The sequence below is a fragment of the Hyperolius riggenbachi genome, chromosome 5, assembly GCF_040937935.1.
Source record: "Hyperolius riggenbachi isolate aHypRig1 chromosome 5, aHypRig1.pri, whole genome shotgun sequence".
In the NCBI taxonomy this organism is placed as follows: Eukaryota; Metazoa; Chordata; class Amphibia; order Anura; family Hyperoliidae; genus Hyperolius; species Hyperolius riggenbachi.
This window is the reverse complement of record NC_090650.1, coordinates 320,180,373-320,204,447: the sequence shown is the minus strand read 5'-3', so window position 1 is coordinate 320,204,447 and position 24,075 is coordinate 320,180,373. Positions and strand designations below refer to the sequence as shown.

The following is a 24,075-nucleotide window of genomic DNA, read 5'->3' as shown; positions in this document are numbered from 1 at the left end:
GTACTAAGTTATTAGGTCAATTCATATCCAAAACAATTAGCAGCTAGAAAAAGTAATGGAGTAGGAGTATATACTCAAAACTGCACCTGTGAATAGTAATCATTTTAAACAATATAAAATTAAAAGCCCCATTGTTTGGAGGCAAACCCTAATTATTCTGCCCACAACGCTCCAAAACTGTGCCTCTAGCCAGACAAAAGATGACATCACTGCTGACACACTTGAAAGCTTACAAATTGATTGGTCATTAAAATTTGAATTGTACCAACTGCTCAAAGAAAGCCACAGCTGTCAATGTAAAACTGCATGGAGATCTTGAATAAAGGCAACCAACAGCACAGTTCTGTTGCTTTAGAAAACCTTCTGTAGTAACCTTCACTGAACGCATTTAAAATATATACCATTCTAATTAGCATTTCCATAGCTAAATATTTCTAAAAATAAAAAATATATAGCTTAGATAAATATGTCTTGAAAGGATTTTAAAACAAGCAAACAATGCATATGGGGCAAAAAAAAATCAAATGCCTGGACTATATAGAATTACAAAACCTATAATAAAATGTATGGTTATAATAAACTTCTACCAAAGGTAACCTATATCCTGACTATATTCATGACTAGATATCCCTTTACACAATAAAGTAGAATCCCTTTATAGTAAACTCCAAAGTACCAGGACAAGTAGTTTACTGTATCAGAATTGGTCATGCATTGTATAAATACAGATGCATTTGTTGGGACCTGAGGACACTATCTGCAGGGCAAAGCCTCTAACCAAACTACTAATCACTGTGAGATGGTGCCTTTTTAAATATCTATAAGTTGGTACTCCGTTTCCGTAAGACTGCTGATAAATGTAGTTTTGATGTGCTATGCTTGTTTCAAAAAATAAACTGGTAGATAGTGTTTGGGCTGGTGCACATCAGAGCAGTTCTGAAGCATTTTTTTTAAAACACTTGCAGGGGGGAAACCGCTTGGCTAATGAAAGTGAATGGGATGGTGCACACCAGAGCGGCTCGTTTTTTCCACAAACGCAAACTCGGGGGCTGCAGCATTTTTTAGATTTCTGAGGCGTTTCTGCCTCAATGTTAAAGTATAGAAAAGTGGAAACCAGCTCTGAAAAACACTCGATCAGAGTGGTTTTCCAGGCGTTTTTCTTACAGTAAAGCTGTTACTGAACAGCGCCTGTAACAATATTTGAAATCTGCTACACAAAAACGCTGCAAAAAACACTAGGCATGTTTAGAAAACCTCTATACATGCCTAGAATCGCTCTGAAAATCTGCTTCAAAAACCTCTAGTGTTTTGCTGATCTGCTAGAGGTTTTTGGTGTGCACTGGGGCTTTGACAAAGTTTCACATCTGGCAATGGGTTAGCCCAGGGAGCATATTTAAAATGAGGTGGTAAACAAAGAATTACCATTTTTTTCACTGCCACCATATTTTGATGACTGGCAACAAATATTTGAGGAATGTACCGTGTTTTCCCTAAAGTAGAACATCCTCCTAAAGTAAGGCCTAGCACATATTTCGAGCTTGCTCGAAATATAAGACCTACTCTTAAAATAAGCCCTAGTGGCTGAGGACGTCCCGTCCGTCAGAAAAGTCCCCCCACCAGTTTAGCCCGCTCCCACTGTACCTCCTGCCAACCCCTCCAGAAAGCCGCACTGCCCGCCGAGTACCTCTACTGCAGATCAGCGATGTAAACTGCTGATTCCCCCACCGCCGCTTCTGGCCCCGTTCTGCCCTGCCTGCTGGCATTATTTTCAAACCGCAGATCAGCAGTAAAGTGTGGTTACGAAAGCTAGTTACACTGTAACAGCGCTTCCGCGTACAGACATCTCTGTTTACTTCCTGTACACAGAAGCGCTGGTACAGTGTAACAAGCTTTTTTCCCCACACTTTACCGATGATCTGCGGTTTGAAAGTTATGCCGGCAGGCAGGGCAGAACTGGGCCAGAAGCGGCGGTGGGGGAATCAGCAGTTTACATCGCTGATCTGCAGTAGAGGTATGTTGGTGGGCAGTGCGACTTTCTGGAGGAGAAGGTCGGCAGAAGGTAAAGTGGACATGGGGGTATCGGGGAGCACAAGAGGCAAATATATTTAAGACCTCCCCGAAAATAAGACCTAGGACAAGTTTTGAGGGAAAAAAGAATATAAGACAGTGTCTTATTTTCGGGGAAAGACGGTAGCTCCAGTGAAAGACCATAACGTTTCAATGGCAGCCATACATGTAAGGATCTAAATTAATGATTGATATAAGCAATCCATCAAACCGAACAAAACAGTACAATCTGATTGCAACCATGTGGCCAGTAGATCCTGATATCTGATAGTAAAATCCTTCACTGACCTAAATCAAGTCAATAGGTCCATTTCTCATGTATGACCATCAAAACTATAGTACACATCCTGATGAGTTTACAATTTACATTTTGTGGAAATCTGTCCAGTGATAAATAGGGATGATCAATGAGATGCAATTTCTCCTTGCATTCAAACTTCATTTTATGCAGCCTTAAATTGTACCAATCACAATAATAATGTCAATTTTTATTGGTGCAAGTTGCATTTACATGGCATTTGAATGCAAGGAAAAATTTGTATATCATTGATCTTTATTGATAAATCCTCATCACTTTCTGGTACTAGCATGGCAGTACTTAAAAGTGTACCAGAGCTGAAAATGAAAAAGATTTTGTACACACCTGGGGCTTCCTCCAGCCCCATCCGCTCCGATCACTCCCACGCCGCCGTCCTCCGCTCCCCGCAGCTACGAGAACCGGGTCCCCGCTGTTCCGTCAGTCGGAGCCAGTCTAGCGTAAGAGAAGTGTGCTGTTTGCATATCTCTCCAGCAGCCACTGGAGAGGTACGTAGAGGGCGCACTTCTCCTGCATAGCCTGGCTCCGATGACATCAGTGACGGGACCCGGTTCAGGCAGCGGAGGACGGCGTGGGAGTGATCGGAGCGGATGGGGCTGGAGGAACACCCAGGTATGTAAAAAAAATTTTTTAATAATATCAACTCTGAGTCCCTTTAAGTCCATGGACACTAAGGCTGGATTAACACTGTGCGTGTTTCATAAAGCATGTGGTAAAATTAGTGTGAACTGAAACAGAGACTGGACATAGATGTTAAATACAACACAGAGATGTGACCAGGCCCATAGAATTGTAGTTAGTTGACATGCAGAATTATTCTGCAATGCAACGGATGCACTGTGAAATAGCCCTTAAATTATGTTCACAGTGGGCACTGCGCACCCTGCAACAGAACGGCAAAGCAGCATTGCATGTTATCTGCGTGCTGCATCACATAAAGTGAAGCATACAATGAAAAGTATGCTTCACTGTCAATGTTAACGCACAGTTTTTGCGGTAATGCACTGTTTGCAGTACGTTGGGATGCCGCATGCCGTTTTACCCCAACGTACCTGTTGCACTATGAAAGTCCCATAGGTGCCACATTACGAAGCTGCCACAACGCACCACAGTGAACGTAGATTGAATGTAAAGAAGGTCTATGGCCTAGTGCACACCAGAGCGGTTCGGCTGCGTTTTGCGATCCACTTGCGGCTGCGGATACGCTTGGGTAATGTATTTCAATGGGGTGGGTCACACCAGAGCGGGAGGCATTTTGCAGAAACGCATACTCTCGGGCTGCTGCAGATTTTGGATTGCGTAGGCGTTTCTGCCTCCAATGTAAAGTATAGGAAAAACGCAAACCTCTCTGAAAAACGGCAGTTCAGATCGGTTTTGCAGGTGTTTTTGTTACAGAAGCTCTTCAGTAACAGCTTTACTGCAACAATATATGAAATCTACTACACCAAAAACGCTTCCCAACACCGCAAAATGCTAGCTGAAAGCTACAGAAAAATAAGAAAAAGCGTTTCAAAATCTGCTAGCATTTTGCGGATCTGCTAGAGGTTTTTGGTGTGCACCAGCCTTAGTGCTCTCATTTCCAAGGGTCTCCGCAATCCTACTGCTAGGAGCAGGTCAATTGTAGTGATGGCCCAAGAAATGCCAATAATTTCGAGTTGCATGTACAATTCAAGCACGCTGCATCTAGCCTAGATTCAGCTGAACTCAGATAAACTTCTTGTTAATTCAGACTGACCCAATCCCAAGCTGCATATCATTTATCTGCAAAGCAGATTTATATCTTATTTATCATCTCAAGCCAATTGAAAATTCCACAAAAGCTAGCTTCAGGATACGTTCAGTGTAACAGCATGAGCACAATGGAACTGTCGCACCATACATCACGCACACGTGATGCATACAGTGAAGCATATGGTCAATGAAATGTATGCTTCACTGTCAACACGCAAGTTTTGTGGTAATGCCGCACGCCGCTAGATTGCACCGCACCGGATACACTGTGAACATGACATAGGTTTTACACTGCAGCTCAACATTATGTGTTAAGGGGCCTATACACCTAACGATTTTCCCGCCAATATACAGCATATTCGATCACTGTGATCGAATCTGCTGTGAAATCGTTGCACAAGCGATGACCAACCGATCGATTTCCGTCCGAAATCGATCGTTCCCATCGATCCGTCCGTGCGGAAAATTTTGCTCGATCACCGGCGGGTCGGGATTGCGTTGATAGCGGTGTTCGAATGTCCGACGCTAGCGACAATACATTACCTGCTCCGACAGGGAGTTTAAACAGTAGAGCGCCCTCTACTGTTTAAGCTTCCCCGGACAGGAAGTAAAGCTGGAGCAGAGCGCGGAGAAGAAGACAGCATAGACCCGGGGACTCGCACCGGCCGGATCAGGTAATGTATGCGGGGGGGGGGGGGGAGGGGGGGGGGCAGCGGCAGCTTCACAGATGGTGAATAGATTTCATGCTGAAATCGATTCACAATCTGTTTGCAGTAAAGGCAGACATACGTTCCCTCTCTGATCAGATTCGATCAGAGAGGGATCTATCTGGTCGATCTGATGGCAAATCGACCAGTGTATGGCCAACTTTACAGTGCATTATGTTGCAACATCCCACTGTGAGCAGGGCCTCCTATTCTGGCAGGAAAATTAGACTGAGCCCCATTGAAGAACAGCTAGTAACATGAACTGCTCACTTTCTGTGTAAACAGCTGCCTAAAATGCGTCAGCAATAAATACATACATTTTGAGTTGCTACTTTTTTTAAGCTCTACAGCAACCAGGAATTATCAGGAGTGAACTGTAACTTTACACAGAACTGCTTAGATATTAAATGATTAATTTGCTGTCAGTTTATCATTTGCTTAGTGAATCTGATTAGAGCTGTATAAAGTTATGATTCAGTCCAATATTTCCAATTCCAGAACATGTAAGGGCCCATTTACACTAGGGCAATTAGCGGCCATTTGCCGCTAATCGCCAAAGCGCTAGTGCAATAGTAACTATATGGCAGTGAATCTCACTACTGCAATTGTGAGCGTTTCGTGATTAGTGGCAATCGTAAACATGTTGCATGCAGCATTTTTCAGCGATTCGGGAGCGATTAGCGTGCTATAGAAGCGCTAATGGTGATCGCTCATAAAACACGGATTCATACAGTAATACGAAAAATCGTGGTAAAACCACCCACGCTGAGCACTAGCGTTTTGCCTTTTTCAAGTGTGATTGGGCCCTAAAAACTATGATAAAGTCAAATGTGCCACCATGGCTAAAGCCGCATCTACACGCGTAGATTCGGCCGCGATGTTCCTTATCAATCGAGCCGCTGATGCGGCTGGATTGATAAGATCCTACAGGACGGATCTCCTCTCCGCCGATTCCCTGCTCGCTCCCCGCGAGGGGACAATGGCAGGAAATCGAGCGGAAGATAAGCGGCGCCGGCGGGGAATCGAATCCGGCGAGCGAGGACGCGGAAGAGGGGATCCGGGGGCTAATCGAGCCGCCAATCGCCACAACATCTCCCCGTGTAGACGGGGCTTTACTGGATAGTGTTATCACCTTGCAGTACTGCAATCCTAGGTGTCAGGTAGTCAAGAACATGGAGCTTGCATGACTACTGCACATGACCAAGGGGGAGCAAATAATTAAATTCTATGCAGCTCTATGAATTGGAGGGAGTGAATCTGATTGGTTCAATTTCAAGATACATATGGGCTGCATAGAATCTTCATGCAAGCCATAGTTATATACATGTCAGATTATCCCTAGTGATCACAGATTTCCTCATCTCCAAAACACGCTACTAATGCTGGGTACACACGATGCGTTTTTTTCTGTCGATTTTCCGCCCGATTTCCAATTCGATTCTGTTATCTTTTCATCCATTTACATTCACTTGTGTGAAAAATCGATCAGAAAAACAATCGAAAATAATGCTAGGAATACACGAGTCGACCCGGCCGCATCGACTCCCGCCAGGTCCCCACGTGCGCCGGATCGATCCCGATCGTCCCCGTAGGCGCTCCTCATCTTCCGCTCGTTTTCTTCCCATTGTCCGCCCGCGAGGATCGAGCTCAGAATCGATCCGGCGGGGTATCAGACACGTCGGAAATTATCAATCGAGCCATCAGCGGCTCGATTGATAAGGAGGAAACAAACCGACTATGCCCAGCATAAGAACTGACATGTTGGATATTATCTATCAAACCATCTGTCTAACACAACATTGTATGGTGTGTACCTAACACAAGATAACTGACCCCCACAAAAGCCTTTTACACTATACAATTTTAGATAATCAATTAGGCAAAACATCTAATTGGCCAAAAAGTTAAGGTTTCTTTTTGTGTTTCCTATTGTCACAGTGATCAATATCACAATCAAAATGCATAGCCACAATGCGATGTGGATAAAAGTGCCAATCAAAAACATAGTTGTATAGTGTAATAGCAGCCGTCAGAGACAGGTCAGATTGATTATTTCCAACAGGTCTGATCTGATTTCCGATCACTTCTATGCAAAATCAATTCGAAAAATGACCAGAATTCAGATCAGACCTGTCAGAAATAATCAATCCGACCTGTCTGACAGGAAATTGCATGGTGTGTAGCAGGCATTAAACTGGGGTAAACACCTCAGATAGCGGCTCATATAAGAGACAGATAGTGACATGAACTGTTCTACATTTTCTGTACAGCACTGCAAAAAATGTCAACACCATAAAAAATGTATAGCAATAATAATGCTTCTCTGTGAGCAGTCTGTGCTGCCTGTTGTTTACATTAAAACAGTAATAGTCACAAGCAGCAGCCGCACAGTACACAGTGCTCCCCAGTCTCTCTCTTACCAGTGGGCGCACTGTCCAGCACTCTCAGGTCGTAGGCCCCGGAGCAGCGATAGTTGGCAGCAGTGCCATTGTCCCAGACCACCACCACCTCTTCAGGGCTCTCAAAGCTGCGAACGGTGCCCACATGGCCCTCTCCGCCGTCCTGCTTCCCCCACTTCCAGTCCGGGCCCCGAGCTACCCTCGCCCCAACTCCCTCCACCATCACCCGGTTATTGCGGGAGCCACTCATCCCCCGAGAGGGATTGAGATAGTTAGGGCCCGGCTGCCTCACTTTCCTGCTGCTCTGCAGCCAAGCACACAGCAAGACCGGGCAAAGCGGGCACGCTCCGTGGCTGCGCTCCCCTCACAGGTAACAAACTTTTCCCGGAGAAAGACAAGGCCACCAATTAAGCCCGGGCTGCTGCGAAGAGCGAACACCCGTCTGTCTATCACCGAGACTGCGCGGAGCAGCGGGAGCGCGCACCAACATGAAAGAGAAGGAGAAGGGAGAAGGAGAAGGGGGGAGGAGTGCGCGTCCTCGCACGGAGACTCCTGGGCGCGCCTCATCCTTCTGGCTAGCGTGTAACGTGAGCATGCGTGCCTGTGGCAAACCAGGGCGACTACAGACGCCTGTAAACTTCATCTCTGCATCCACCCTCTTCCTCACATTACAATGCTATTCTATGCTGCTATTGAAATTGTGACAATAGGCTGCGTATCACACCAAGGACATTTTTCTCTGCTTCACTGTGCATCTGTGTGTTATATAAAGAGTGCTGAACGTGGGTGAATGCTTGTATTTTTATTTATTTTTCTGTATGCTACTCAATGTGTGGTAGTTCAGAAAGATGATCAATATCTTCCAGATACTTATTGCTCACCTGGCCAACTGCATCAAACCACTCATTGTTAGATCAAATTGCAGCAGGAAAGTCATCTACAATCACTTGTGTTGTTGCCACTTTTATTTTTCTACTGCTGATATACACAAACATTTTCCTATCAGATTGACAGGTCAATAAATCAATCATTTCTGACATGTCCAATCTACTCCTGATTGATAAAGGGATCAATTTTGTGCAATCGATCTTTATCAATCGGGAGCAGATTGGACATGTTGGAAATTATCAATTACTCGATCTGACAGGAAAATTGCATTGTGTCTACCAGGCATTAAGTGGAGCGCTAAGCTATGTTGCCATAGATTTCTTAGGGTGCATACACACATCAGACCATAGTCTTTGGAAAATGAAAGATCACAGACCAATTTTGCCCCCTTCCATGTAGTATGAGAGTCATACCTACACAGTCTATTCTATTGAGCTGAACTCCCCATCAGATAGAAATCTTTGCAAGATGCTGAAATCTTTGCAAGATGCTGCACATAAAGATGCTGTACACATTCAAAAGATCAGTATCTGCAAAAGATCTGTTCCTACAAAAGATCCATTCCTGTAAAATGCATTCATAGTCTATGAGATCTGCAGATCATCATACACACCTTGTTTAACTGACATTCATCTGCAGATCTGAAAATCCATCCTGGTGGATCTGATCTGCAGATGAATGTGTTAAACAAGGTGTGTATGATGATCTGCAGATATCATAGACTATGAATGCATTTTGCAGGAACGGATCTTTTGCAGGAACAGATCTTTTGCAGATACTGATGTTTTGAATGTCTACAGCATCTTTGTGTGCAGCATCTTGCAAAGATTTCTGTCTGATGAGGAGTTCAGCTCCATAGAATAGACTGTGTAGGTATGGATTGTGGCATGGTGCCCACTAGGTTACAACCCCTAGGACTGCCCCACCAGAGATGAGAAGAACAGGAGGGGTTACCTTGCCGTAAGGCAAGGAGATAGAGAACGGATGTGACATACTGTAACTGAAGACAGGACTGGCTTAACAAGGCTGACTGGCTCGAGTGACAGGACTGGCGAGACAGGACTGACTCGGGAGACTGACAAAACTGACGTGACAGAACTGGCTGGCATGGCATGACTGACAGGACTGGCATGACAGGACTGGTGAGACTGACAGAACTGGTGTGATAGAACAGGGGTGGCAGGACTGGCGTGACAGACCTGGCTGACAGGACTTGACTAAAAGGACTGCATACCAGTGCTGAAGCGACGCCCCCAACTGCACGTACAAAAGGGCTAAGAACACCTAGTAAGATGTGAGGTCCTTGCTGGAACCCAGAAGCCGTAAGTGACAAAGATGCACCCACCCCGTTTAGGTATCCAGATGACCCCTGCAATATAGGTAGCCAGATGTAGTCCTCCATCATAGTCAGATGACCTCTGCAGTATAAGGTAGCCAGATGATCCCTGCAGTATAGCTAGCCAGATGTAGCCCCCACCCCCAATGTAAGATGTTCCCTCAGTATAGGTAGCTATGGATTCTGTAACCATTGAAGAGCGACGGGGTTTGATAAAGCGTAATTTATAGCTACATGAAAGGTGAAGGAACCCTAGAAAGGCAGCTATGGGAATATGGATGGATGGGTGCGAGAATGGTAGTTTGAATGAGAAAGGATAGGTTAGTTATTACTGTAATAGGTTAAGGCTAAAATTGTTACGTATTAACCCCCTTGGCGGTATGAAAAATACCGCCAGGGGGCAGCGCAGCAGTTTTTTTTTTATATTTTTTTTTTTAAATCATGTAGCGAGCCCAGGGCTCGCTACATGATAGCCGCTGCTCAGCGGCATCCCCCCAGCCCCGCCGATCGCCTCCGGCGATAGGCGATCAGGAAATCCCGTTCAAAGAACGGGATTTCCTGGAGGGCTTCCCCCGTCGCCATGGGGACGTCATTGGGAGACCCGATCCACCCCTTGTCGCTGCCTGGCACTGATTGGCCAGGCAGCGCAGGGGTCTGGGGGGGGGGGCCGCGCGCCGCACCGGATAGCGGCAATCGGGCGCGCGGCGGCGGCGATCGGGGTGCTGGCGCAGCTAGCAAAGTGCTAGCTGCGTCCAGCAAAAAAAAAATTATGAAAATCGGCCCAGCAGGGCCTGAGCGGCACCCTCCGGCGGCTTACCCCGTGTCACACACGGGGTTACCGCTAAGGAGGTTAAAGAGCTTTTTTTTAATATATTTTTTTCTTCTTCTGACTATGATGCAAATATTTCCTAACACAAGAGGCCATCTATGAAGCCAGTTTGATTTAAGTTGGGTGGCAAGTTAAAGCTGAGTCGGAAAAAAAGAAGAAGAAAAAAAAAATAGAAAAGAAAAAAAATAAAGATGTGAGGTCCTTGCTGGAACCCAGAAGTCGTAAGTGACAAAGATGCACCCACCCTGTTTAGGTATCCAGATGACCCCTGCAATATAGGTAGCCAGATGTAGCCCACCATCATAGTCAGATGACCTCTGCAGTATAGGTAGCCAGATGTAGCCCTCACTCCCAATGTAAGATGTTCCCTCAGTATAGGTAGCCAGATGATCCCTGCAGTATAGCTAGCCAGATGTAGCCCCCACTCCCAATGTAAGATGTTCCCTCAGTATAGGTAGCCAGATGACCCCCCACTATAGGTATCCAGATGTTTCAACAGTATAGGTAGTCAGATGACCTTTTCAGTATAGGTAGCCAAATGTAGCCTCCACCCGAAGAATAGGTAGCCAGATGACCACCACAGTATAGGTAGCCAAATGGCCTCTGCAGTATAGGTAGCCAGATGACCTCTGCAGTATAGGTAGCCAGATGACCTCTGCAGTATAGGTAGCCAGATGATCCCTGCAGTATAGCTAGCCAGATGTAGCCCCCACTCCCAATGTAAGATGTTCCCTCAGTATAGGTAGCCAGATGACCCCTGCAGTAAAGATAGCCAAATGTAGCCCCCATCATAGATAGTCAAATGACCTCTGCAGTATAGGTAGTCAGATGAACCCTGCAGTATAGGTAGCCAGATGTAACCCCCACCCCCCATTATAAAATGCCCCCTCAGTATAGGTAGCCAGATGACCCCTACATTATATGTAGCCCCCCTCCCCCAGTATAAGTAGCCAGATGATCCCCGCAGTATAGGTAGGTAGTCAGATAACCACCACAGTATAGGTAGCCAGATGACCCCCCCCCCAATACAGGTATCGAGAGGTCCCCACAGTATAGGTAGCCAGATGACCCCCCAGTATAGGTATCCAGATGTCTCCACAGTATAGGTAGTCAGATGACCTTTTCAGTATAGGTAGCCAAATGTAGCCTCCACAAGAAGAATAGGTAGCCAGATGACCACCACAGTATAGGTAGCCAAATGGCCTCTGCAGTATAGGTAGCCAGATGACCTCTGCAGTATAGGTAGCCAGATGGCCTCTGCAGTATAGGTAGCCAGATGACCTCTGCAGTATAGGTAGCCAGATGTAGCCTCCCCAACCCCTAAGTATACATAGCCAAAGAATCCCAGCTGTATATGTAGCCAGATGGTCTCTGCAGTACAGGTAGCCAGATGTAGCCTCCCCAGCCACTGAGTATACGTAGCCAAATACCCCCGCAGTATAGGTAGCCAGATGACCACCACAGTATAGGTAGCCAAATGGCCTCTGCAGTATAGGTAGCCAGATGACCTCTGCAGTATAAGTAGCCAGATGGCCTCTGCAGTATAGGTAGCCAGATGACCTCTGCAGTATAGGTAGCCAGATGTAGCCTCCCCAACCCCTAAGTATACATAGCCAAAGAATCCCCGCTGTATATGTAGCCAGATGGTCTCTGCAGTACAGGTAGCCAGATGTAGCCTCCCCAGCCACTGAGTATACGTAGCCAAATACCCCCGCAGTATAGGTAGCCAGATACCCCGGCAGTATAGGTAGCCAGATGCCCCCCGCAGTTTAGGTAGCCAATGATGCCCCATTGCAGGCAGCCAGGGCCCCTATTATGTAGAGCACAGCGGAGAGGTAAGTAACCATCAGTGCTGGTAGAGACACATGCGTCCTGGCTTCCTCTTCAGCTCCTGGACTCCAATAACAGCAGCTGCGACAATCACAAATCACTTAACCCGCTGTGGACATGGAAACCAGGACCCCAAAGAGGAAGCCAGATCGCATGTGTCTCTCCCAAACCTGAATATTAAATGACTTACCTCTCGCTCCACTGCGCTCCCTCTGTGCTTCTCCCTCCTCCAGTACTGCACTTAGAAACAGGCCTGGCTACAATACTTCTCTCAGATTGCCCCCATTGAATGGATTTTGTTTTCTAATGCAATTAGATTTTGTCTGCCACATTTATCTCATAAGCATGCAGGGAGTGAGGAACCAAACAGTGTGATAGCCAGAAATGTCACTTTTGACAGCACTCTACTCACAGAGCCAAGTTCTCCCAACTTGGCAAATTCTCCACCGCAAAGGACAAGGGGTTTATCCCCACCTTAGGCAGGGGCCACACTTGCCTAAAATCACAGGCGTTTTCCGCAACATGAAAGCGCACATAATGCTTCCCAATGCAAATTCACAGAGCACTGGTTGCAAAATGCGGTTTTCTGCACCAGGGGGAAAAAGTAAGCATTGCTGGTTTTTATGGCACAATGTGTGCGAATCCCCATTGCCCACAGTCAGCTGTTCTTAGTTGACTGCCAGCCAAGAAACCAGATTCCGCCACGGGAAAACGCTGCTGGTGTGACCTCATGCTAAGGGATAACTACCCCCTTTTTTGACCGCTCCCATTGACTTTCATTAAAATTGTGGTAAAATTAGGATTGCAGTAAAATTGCGCAATTGTGATTATACCGCGATTTTACCACAATTTTAATGTAAGGAAATGAGAGTGTTTTTTTTAAAAGCTCTCAGAAAGCTCTGGGGAAAAAAAAGCCCAAAAACGCTCAGAAAAGCGCTTCTAGTGTGTCTAAGCCCTTACTCCCTCCTTCCCTCACACAAGATGAAGATGAACCCTTTGGAGGAACTAAGATAAAAATAATGCATGGGTTGCTGTATCATATTGAGGCTACAACGATGTTGAAAATATAAACTCAACACACAAACCCAAAAAAATAATGCAAAACGCATGCAATTTTTCCATTCTGGAAGCCTCCTGTAGACATGCTCCCAGGAGCACTTGCGATCTTGGAACCTTGAATGCTGAGGAGGTTGGAGAGATGGGGGTAGGGGTTATATTACCTAATAGTAATAGGGGGATTAAAAAAAATGTGGGGGGGGGGATATCCTACCTAATAAAAGCTAAGTGTCGCTGCGTCCAGCAGTTTTGTCCCTGTGTCCCAGGATTTTTGTTACTGCGCATGTGCGCAGTAACGGACAGCTGGGACCAGGGAGCTGGACGGGCGAGCGAGGTGGGCGGGTGCGTGCCTGCGTCAGGGCGCGTGCTCGGCGCGCGCCGCTTGCGTGCGCAGCGTGCGCGCGCATGCACACTGGCGGCGGCGGCTGTAGACCTAGAACCAGTTTTTAAACGGGCTGGGTCTACTAGTAATATATAATATGTGAATGAAAGCCATTAGTAACGATCCCACAATTTTATCTTGTATCCACTTTAACACTCGATAAAGAGAATTTACAAAGGGGATGGGCTCTGCTGCTCTCCCACCTTATTCATTTACAAGTTCCCCCTTAATGAATCATGTGAGATGGTACTGATCAAGGAGCAGAATTTACCATGGGGGACGATGGGACAGGGCCTACTGCCACTGGGTGCCGTGTCAATTTCCAAATCGGACGCGGCACCCATGCAAATTTGACAAGCCGTTTGACAAGCATATCTGCAAAGGTAACCGCTTTAGTTGCTCTCCTGGAAAACAGAAAGGAACTTCAGAGAATTTTTTTAGTAAGGCTAGTACTATATTTATATGTGTATTTTACTATGGGGCTGATTCACAAAGCTTTTCTGTTGAATTATAACACCTTACTTATTAACTCATTATTTATCTCCCCTTAAATGACTTGAAGGGAACCTTAGGCTGGACATATATGGAGGCTGCCATGTTTATTTCCCTTTAACCTCCCTGGCAGTAAGCCCGACACAGTGTCGGACTAGCCGCCACAGGGGATCACATCGCCCCGGGAGGATGGTTTTAAACAAAATCTATTGCCTATTGTTAAGCTAGCACTAGGCTAGCTAACTATGTGGCCCAAGTCCCTCCAGTCCCCTCCGATTGCCCCGATCGCCGCCGGTATACGTACCCCCCCAGGGATCCCGCGATGGCGCAGCCTCCCAATTAGCACCCGGCTTTGCTATGGGGAGGATCGGAACTGCGCATGACGTCATGACGTCATTTCTGATCGTTGCCATAACGACGAGTGAAGCTAATTGGGAAGCTGCGTCTCTCGCGGGATCACGGATGGGTAAATATAGCCGGCGGCGATCGGGGGGGTCAGAGAGATGCCGGGGGACTTGGGCCACATAGTTAGCTAGCCTAGTGCTAGCTAACATAAAAAAAAAACCTTTTAATTAAAGAAATCCTCCCGCGGATGCAGCCACTGAAACTGCGTACCACCAGGGAGGTTAAACAATATTGCCTGGCATTCTGCTGATCTGTTTGGCTGCAGTAGTGTCTGAATCGCCACAGAAACAAGCGTGCAGCTAAACTTGTCAGATTTTACAGGTATGTCAGAAATAGTGATGGCAAGAACTGTTCGCTTACAAACCGACCCTGTGTGCATGCGCACGACGTCACGCAGAGCGATTTCAACCCGAAAGTAGGCATGAGGTCACTACACAGGGATTGTTCACCAGCAAACAGTTCTTGCCCTCACTAGTCAGAAACACCCGATCTGCTGCATGCTTGTTCAGGGTCTATGGCTAAAAGTATTAGAGGCAGAGGATCAGCAGGAATAGCCAGGCAACTGGTATTGCTTAAAAGGAAATTAATATGGCAGCCTCCATATCCCTCTCACTTCAAGGTTCCTTTAACTCATGGTTTAGGTCTCCTTATTTGACTTAACTCATTATTTATCTCTCCTTATCTGTATAACTCATGAATGATTGCTCCTTATTTGTGTATCTCATGCAGTAGCTCTCCTTACATTTAAGGTGAAAAATAAGTACGTTTTTTGAATCAACTGCAAGGTCTCATGTCTTTTCAGGTATACTTTAAAATACAATCCTGTGTATTGAAAATGCATTAGCACAGCAGCTTTGTCTACTATTGAGCTGGGAACACTGTGTCATTGCCAGTGATTGGTGCAGACGATCTCAAAAGCTCTTGCTAATGTTATCCTATGTGTGTTCACACTGGAGCAATTTGATTTCGTAAAAATCCCCTATAGCATTGCATTAGCAAGAACTTTTGAAATTTCTGGCACTTAAAAAGCTCTTGTAGTGTGAATCAGCCCTATATGTGTATGCACTTATTTTTGGCGTGCTTACCTTAGGTGCTTTAGGCCTCTTTTCCACGGGCAGTTGAACTGTGTGCTCAGCAAGCAGTTACAAGGCAGCAGTTAGCAGTTACCTGGCAGCAGTGAGCAGTTACGAGGCAGCAGCAAGCAGTTGTGAGAGTTGTAGGCAGGGAACACACTTGTCTTTCAGTTTTCTGCGCGCATTTTTCTGCGTATTTTTTCTGCACACCAAGTGTGTTTCTATGCAGGAAACTGCGCCTGTTTTTTTCACAGCAGCTGATGTAATCGATAGAGAAAACTGACAAAATGTGCAGTCATCATGCAGAATGTCAGTTTTTTTCTTGAAAGATATATTAAGTGTGAACTAGCCCATTAATTAACATGAGTTCTCAGTTTTTCTGTGCAGAAAACGCACACGAAAACAGTCAAGTGTGTTCACTGCCTGAGAGGCATTTCACTGCCTATCAACTGCCCGTGGAAAAGAGGCCTTAGCGAATCAATGTCCTTATACATGTATGCAGTTCCAAGATATTGTTGATAGATGGCGCTAGGAGTACAGATATCTTGTTACACATTAACATAAAGCAACAGCAAACACTATTTGTTTTGGAAAAAGTATTGCTGAGTCATAGAAAAATGGAGCATTTAAAGTGAACCCGAGGTGAAAATAAACTGATGAGATAAACAATTTGATTTATCCTTATACTACTACAAATAACCTTTTTTTTTTTTTTTTAGATATACCATGGTTTTGTTTTTATTTGATTTAAACATTTACAAAGTGGATTGAATATTGTGTTGTCTGTACTCAATGGCAGCTGAAGCGGAAAAAATATTATATAATGATTAGTATGTGTAGTACAGCTAAGAAATAAAACATTAGGTGCAGAGACATAAGTCTCGTATTGTTTCCAGTACAGGAAGAGTTATGAAACTCCAGTTGTTATCTATGCAAAAGAGCCATTGAGCTCCATGACTTTCAAAGTCGCAGAGAGCTCTGTTTCTGAAGCTTGTTATCTGTTACTGTCAGTCACTATTTTCTTTTTCTCTGCGAGGACAGTTCAAAAGTTCACTGGTGTGCTCTGTAAAATCATTTTGAATGCTGAGTAGTGTGTAAATTGCAAATATTACAGAATGATGCAGTGTTATAAAAAACACTATATAACTGAAAATAAAAATATGAGAATAATGTTCTAGTAATTATACATGCTACACAACCAATTCATTATATCATTTTTTTCCGCTTCAGTGTTTCTTTAAGTGTTCCAGAGTTAAAATACAACCATTGACCTTTTTTCTATCTCTCCTCTGCCCAGGAGTTGTATTCTGCCTGGAAAACTTTTGTGTTTAGCTTATTAATGAGCTTCACTATATTCCCGACAAGGTATAGACAAGACAGAAGACGTCACTTGCATGCCTGAAAATTGACTCTTGCAGGCAGAAAAATAAAATAAGAAAAACAGCCTAGTTATCAATATGATTTGCACTGTACATACACATGTTTATCTTATCATGTCACATGCCACCTCGGGTACACTTTAACCTTCTAACGACCACATCACGCAGATTCGCGTGAACGCGGCGGTAGCCCCATGAACCGCCTAACGCAATTGGCGTCAAGCCCTGGGGCGGGGATTTGAAGGAGATCAAGTGTGCCGAAGCACACGCATCTCGGCTTGAACGTCTTCCACTGGCGATCGCCGCTAGGAGACTGTTAGACGGCAAAACCGATGTCTATTTACACTGTACAGCACTGCGATCTACGGCAGCGCTGTACTGGGGACAGCCGTGTCACTTAGCTGTCCACGTGGGAGACACAGGAGCAATCAGCTCTCATAGGCTGATGCCTATGACAGCCGATTGAGGTGATTGGCTGGCGGGGGGAAGGAGGGATAAAAAAAAAAAAATACAAAAAATAGGTATATTTAAAAATAATAATACATAAATAAATATATAGAAATGAATAAACAAACATTGAGGGAGCAATCAGAGCCCATCAACAGAAATCTCTGTTGGTGGGCAGAAAAGGGGCGGGATAACCTGTGTGCTGTCTTGTAGGGCTCTGCCGTGAGCACTTAGAGTTGCAGAGCCCTAACTTGTAAAAAATAGCCTGGTAACGAGTTGGGGGGACGGGTTGGGGGGACGGGGTAAAGCCTGCGGTCCTCACGAGGTGAAGTCAATATTCTCTCCGTGGCAAAAATCATATACAGCCTTATGTAATACTAGCTGGTCGCCCGGCATTGCCCGGGTATGTAATTGGCTAGTGTTAGCTCTGCCCACTTTTTCTAATCCTAACACACAATTACTCAAGGATGACCTAGTTTGTGAGCTTTGCGGTCTTTGGCATCAATAATTGGCATTGAAATGAAATAAATCTAATTGGCTGTGGCTCCACTCCTTTGAAAATCAATAGGTGAATTTTGATTAGCTTTTGTAGGCTCCACCCACTTTTCTGAATATTAATCCCAGTCACCCAGTGACCAACTGTGCAAAGTTTAAGAACCCTGCCATTAACAGTGTAAGAAATACAAAAGTTTGCTTTCTTAAAACAGAAAGAATTTGCGATAATTCAGGTTGGAGTGAGCTTAAAATGTCTCCCAGTGCATCTCTGTTGAATATATGCAAATGAACCATTGTTACCCTCAAAAGCTAAACACACCTCCAGAACTGCTGGAATGCAATGATGTGTCAGTTTGTTAAATTGTACAGAGCCATAATAAGCCAACATGCATACAGACTGCTTTGGATTGTTTGATCCTCATCAGTGCATGGCATGGATTAATTTGGCTCTATGAAGTAGGGCTTGTAACACCGAGAGGTACAGACTAACCAGCAAGCTCATGGTGACTCAGAACTCATTGGAGTGTGTAAGGGACTACAATGGTCCTAAAAGCCCCCTTACTAAGATGTTAAGAAAAACAAAAGTTTGCTTTCTTAAAACAGAAAAAATTTGCGATAATTCAGGTTGGAGTGAGCTTGAGATGTCTCCCAGGGCATCACTGCTGAATATATGCAAATTAACCATTCTACCCTTAGAAGCTAAACACACCTCCAGTGTAACAATGTAAGAATGGCTGCAGTTTACATTTTCCAGTGAAATTTGTATTTGTCTCCGCCCCCTTTTTGGTTATGGGAATAAAAAGTATCCTATACTTTATTTCAGGTAATGTACTATGTGTGTGCCAAATTTAAGTTTACATTCTAGCAGTGAAATTTGTATTTTTCTCCACCCACTGATGTCCTAATGTTTCCCGGGTATGTATTTGGCTGCTGTTGGCTGTGGCCACTTTTTCTAACCCTAACACACAATTGTCAATAGTCAATTATCAAGTTTGTGAGATTTGTGGTCTTTGGCATGAATAATTTTCATTGAAATGAAACACATCTGATTCGCTGTTTGTGGCCCCACCCCTTTTCTAAATATTTAACCCCAGTCACCCAATGATCAACTGTACCAGGTTTGAGGCTTGTGCCATTAACAGTGCAAAAATGACAGCAATTAAATATTTGCCTTGAAAATCAATAGGCGAATTGTGATTGTTTTTTGTAGGCTCCACCCACTTTTCTGAATATTAATCCCAGTCACCCAGTGACCAACTGTGCAAAGTTTTAGAACCCTACAATTAATAGTGTAAGAATGGCTGCAGTTTACATTTTGTCAGTGAAATTTGTGTTTGTCTCCGCCCACTGATGACTTGGCATTGCCCAGGTATGTATTTAGCTGGTGCTGGCTCCCCTGAAAAATCAATATGTAATTTTTGATTGTTTTTTGTAGGCTCCACCCACTTTTATGAATATTAATCCCAGTCACCCAGTAACCAACTGTGCAAAGTTTGAGAACCCTACCATTAACAGTGTAAGAATGGCTGCTTTTTACATTTTCCCAGTAAAATGTGTATTTGTCTCCACCCACTTATGACCCTGCATTGCCCCCTTATGTATTTGGCTGGTGTTGGCTGTGCCCACTTTCCTAACCCTAACACACAATTAATCAATTACTCAATTACCAAGTTTGTGAGCTTTGCGGTGTTTGGCAACAATAATTTGCATTGGAATGAAACAAATCTGATTGTCTATTTGTGGCTCCACCCCCTTTCTGAAATTGAACCCCAGTTACCCAATGATCAACTATACCAGGTTTGAGGCTTGTGCCATTAACAGTGCAAGAATGGCAGGCAGTGGCGGCTCCAGGAAATTTTTTTAGGGGGTGCTATGCAGGTGCTGGACCAATTTCCGGGGGAGCTGACGACCTGCGGCGCGCGAAGCGCGCCGCGCCAAAAATGGGTGTGGCCACAACCTGCGGCGCGCGAAGCGCGCCGCGGCGAAAAAATGGGCGTGGTCATGACCGGATGAGGGCGGGGCTAACTGTAATTTAAAGTGAACCCAGGGTGAGAGTGATATGGTGGCTGCCATATTTATTTCCTTTTAAACAATACTAGTTGCCTGGCAGCCCTGCTGATCTATTTGGCTGTAGTAGTGAACTGAATTACACCAGAAACAAGCCATGCAGCTAATCTTGTCAGTTCTGACAATATTGTCAGAAACCCCTGACCTGCTGCATGCTTGTTCAGGGTCTATGGTTGAAAGAATAAGAGGCAGAGGACCAGCACGGCAGCCAGGCAACTGGTATTGCTTAAAGGGAGATAAATATGGCAGCCTCAATATTATTCTCACCTCGGGTTCCCTTTAAAAGTGCAACGCAAAGACAGAGGGCCCAAGTTTTGGTGACCCTTTTCCCAGAAAATTCACATAATTGTGCAGGTTTTCTCAAGAAAATACACGTAATGTGAGCAGATTTTAACAAAAAACACGTCCAATGACCCCAATATGCACAATCGTTATCAGATATGGCCCCAATATGCACAATCGTTATCAGATATGGCCCCAATATGCACAATCGTTATCAGATATGGCCCCAATATGCACAATCGTTATCAGATATAGCCCCAATATGCACAATCGGTAGCAGATATGACCCCAATATGCACAATCGTTAGCAGATATGACCCCAATATGCACAATCGTTATCAGATATGGCCCCAATATGCACAATCGTTATCAGATATGGCCCCAATATGCACAATCGGTAGCAGATATGGTCCCAATATGCACAATCGGTAGCAGATATGGTCCCAATATGCACAATCGGTAGCAGATATGGTCCCAATATGCACAATCGGTGGCAGATATGGTCCCAATATGCACAATCGGTGGCAGATATGGTCCCAATATGCACAATCGGTGGCAGATATGGTCCCAATATGCACAATCGGTGGCAGATATGGTCCCAATATGCACAATCGGTGGCAGATATGGTCCCAATATGCACAATCGGTGGCAGATATGGTCCCAATATGCACAATCGGTGGCAGATATGGTCCCAATATGCACAATCGGTGGCAGATATGGTCCCAATATGCACAATCGGTGGCAGATATGGTCCCAATATGCACAATCGGTGGCAGATATGGTCCCAATATGCACAATCGGTGGCAGATATGGTCCCAATATGCACAATCGGTGGCAGATATGGTCCCAATATGCACAATCGGTAGCAGATATGGCCCCAATATGCACAATCGGTAGCAGATATGACCCCAATATGCACAATCGGTAGCAGATATGACCCCAATATGCACAATCGGTAGCAGATATGACCCCAATATGCACAATCGGTAGCAGATATGACCCCAATATGCACAATCGGTAGCAGATATGACCCCAATATGCACAATCGGTAGCAGATATGACCCCAATATGCACAATCGGTAGCAGATATGACCCCAATATGCACAATCGGTAGCAGATATGACCCCAATATGCACAATCGGTAGCAGAAATGACCCCAATATGCACAATCGGTAGCAGAAATGACCCCAATATGCACAATCGGTAGCAGAAATGACCCCAATATGCACAATCGGTAGCAGAAATGACCCCAATATGCACAATCGGTAGCAGAAATGACCCCAACATGCACAATCGGTAGCAGATATCGCCCCAATATGCACAATCCGTAGCAGATATGACCCCAATATGCACAATCCGTAGCAGATATGACCCCAATATGCACAATCCGTGGCAGATATGACCCCAATATGCACAATCCGTGGCAGATATGACCCCAATATGCACAATCCGTGGCAGATATGACCCCAATATGCACAATCCGTGGCAGATATGACCCCAATATGCACAATCCGTAGCAGATATGACCCCAATATGCACAATCCGCATCACCTGAAAAAGAAAAGAAAAACCCATTTACTCACCTACAGCCAGAAGACCTTCTTTCCCGACCTCCCGTCCCGAGTCCCGACCTCATTGTGGCGCGCAGCGCCCGCGCGCCCACGATCCTCTTCCTTCCCGACGTCACGACGAGACTTCCTGCCTGCATGCAGAGAGCAGGGCTACGGGAAAATGGCCGCCCGAAGTCTGCAGAACAGGGCTCCGGGCGGCCATCTTACCGTAGCCCTGCCTGCTGCTCCGTGCTGCCGGTGTGTGAACTGACTTGGCGTCTTTTAGACGCCTGAAGTCAGTTCACTCCAGGGGGTGCTTTGGGGGTGCTTGGACAATTCTAGGGGGTGCTCGAGCACCCCCAAGCACCCCCCTGGCGCCGCCACTGATGGCAGGTTTGAGGCTTGTGCCATTAACAGTGCAAGAATGGCAGAAATATTCCCCTTGAAAATCGACCAACTGCAAAGTTTGAGAACCCTACCATTAACAGTGTAAGAAAAACAAAAGTTTGCTTTCTTAACACAAAAAGAATTTGCGATAATTCAGGTTGGAGTGAGCTTGAGATGTCTCCCAGGCACCACTGCTGAATATATGCAAATTAACCATTGTTACCCTTGGAAGCTAAACACACTTCCAGAACCGCTGGAATGCAATGATGTGTCAGTTTGTTAATTTGTACAGTGCCATAATAATCCAACATGCATACAGACTGTTTTGGATTGTTTGATCCTCATCAGTGCATGGCATGGATTAATTTGGCTCTATGCAGTAGGGCTTCTAACACCGAGAGGTACAGACTAACCAGAAAGCTCATGGTGACCCAGAACTCATTAGAGTGTGTAAGGGACTACAATAGTCCTAAAAGCCCCCTTACTAAGATGTTAAGAAAAACAAAAGTTTGCTTTCTTAAAACAGAAAGCATTTGAGATAATTCAGGTTGGAGTGAGCTTGAGATGTCTCCCAGAGCACCACTGCTGAATATATGCAAATTAACCATTCTACCCTTAGAAGCTAAACACACCTCCAGTGTAACAGTGTAAGAATGTCTGCAGTTTACATTTTCCAGTGAAATTTGTATTTGTCTCTTTTTGGTTATGAGAATAAAAAGTATCCTATACTTTATTCCAGGGAATGTACTATGTGTGTGCCAAATTTCATTCAAATCCGTTCAGCCGTTTTTGCGTGATCGAGTAACAAACATCCAAACATCCGAACTTTCCCATTTATTATATTAGTAAGATACAGTAGTAGCAGTATCTATCACTTATATTTCTTAAAGGTGTGCAAGGCTGTTGATCACACTGAGAGTTGCCACCTTTATCTGGACTGAAAATAAGAAGCAGGTGCATGGCAAAAGTGGGTTCACTGGCTAATGGTCCCTGTAACATGCAGTAGCCTCTGGGATGTGCAAAAGAATAAGGCATGGCTACAAGTAAAATCATCCTAACATGCAGCCCTCTTGTTTCCTTCTTGCAGAATCTGTGTTTAATGTATCATCTCAAAGAGTTGGGATAAGGGTCCCAGTGGGTCCCACTCTCCACTCTCTTGATCTTGCTGGAGGCTCCGGTAATTGGCAACTCTCTCGTGAAGTCGCACATGTGTGCCACATCCGTGTCATTGGTGAATGTGCACAGTTCAGTCTTTAGAGAACCACACATGCGCAGGAGGCATACGGTGACCGGCATGATGACGCGACGGGTGGGCAGCGGGGTGTGTACACAATATTTCACCAGAGAGTCGCCGATTACTGAAGCCACCAGCGGGACCAGGGGAGAAAAGGATGCCGGAGGACCTCGCGGGCTGCCGGTATAGAAAAAAAACGCAAATCGCTCATGCGATTGCGTTCATGCTTTTATGTATAAATAAATTGTATTTATTATTTTCCGGGTCAAAGAGTTCACTTCCTGATGCAAGTCAAAGTGTGAAAAAACAAATCACTCTGCAAAAGCGCTTTGAAAAGCGCTTTACACAAAATCGCCAGCGATTTCTATTTTAGATGTGAACAAAGCCTAAGGCTGCTTACACACAGGGACGTTACAGGCGCACGTTAGTGCGCCGGTAACGCTCCCCCAACGCACAGCAATGTAACACAAGTGGGCTGTTCACACAGCCCACGTTGCATTACATGTAACGCTGCACGTTCTCCCGAAAGTGCAGCATGCTACGGCGTTAGAGCGGCTATAGCCGCGTTAGACTGTTTGCACATGCTCAGTGGGGGGCAGAGAGGAGGCGGGGAGAGCCAGCTACAGTAGCCGCGCACATGGCTACTTAATATTCACTGCACTGGCGGCAGCTGATTGGCCGGCGGGACCACGTGATGCGGAGTGTCTCGCTCCGCATCACGTG

The 24,075-nt window shown here is 45.3% G+C and overlaps 1 protein-coding gene across 3 annotated transcripts in view; it reads right to left on the bottom strand.

Moving 5' to 3' along the window:
* The window catches only part of MIB1 (MIB E3 ubiquitin protein ligase 1), a 163,115-nt gene extending 147,488 nt beyond the window's left edge, over nt 1-15,627 (bottom strand). For 2 of the 3 annotated variants that reach the window (XM_068237243.1, XM_068237244.1), the window contains exon 1: nt 7,242-7,724. In XM_068237243.1, the coding sequence (XP_068093344.1) occupies nt 7,242-7,470 (229 nt within the window). In that variant the 5' untranslated portion in view covers nt 7,471-7,724. Of the gene's footprint in view, nt 1-7,241; nt 7,725-15,523 lie in introns of those variants that run through there. The other variant, XM_068237245.1, reaches the window with a different exon arrangement.
* Nucleotides 15,628-24,075: the final 8,448 nt, after the last annotated feature.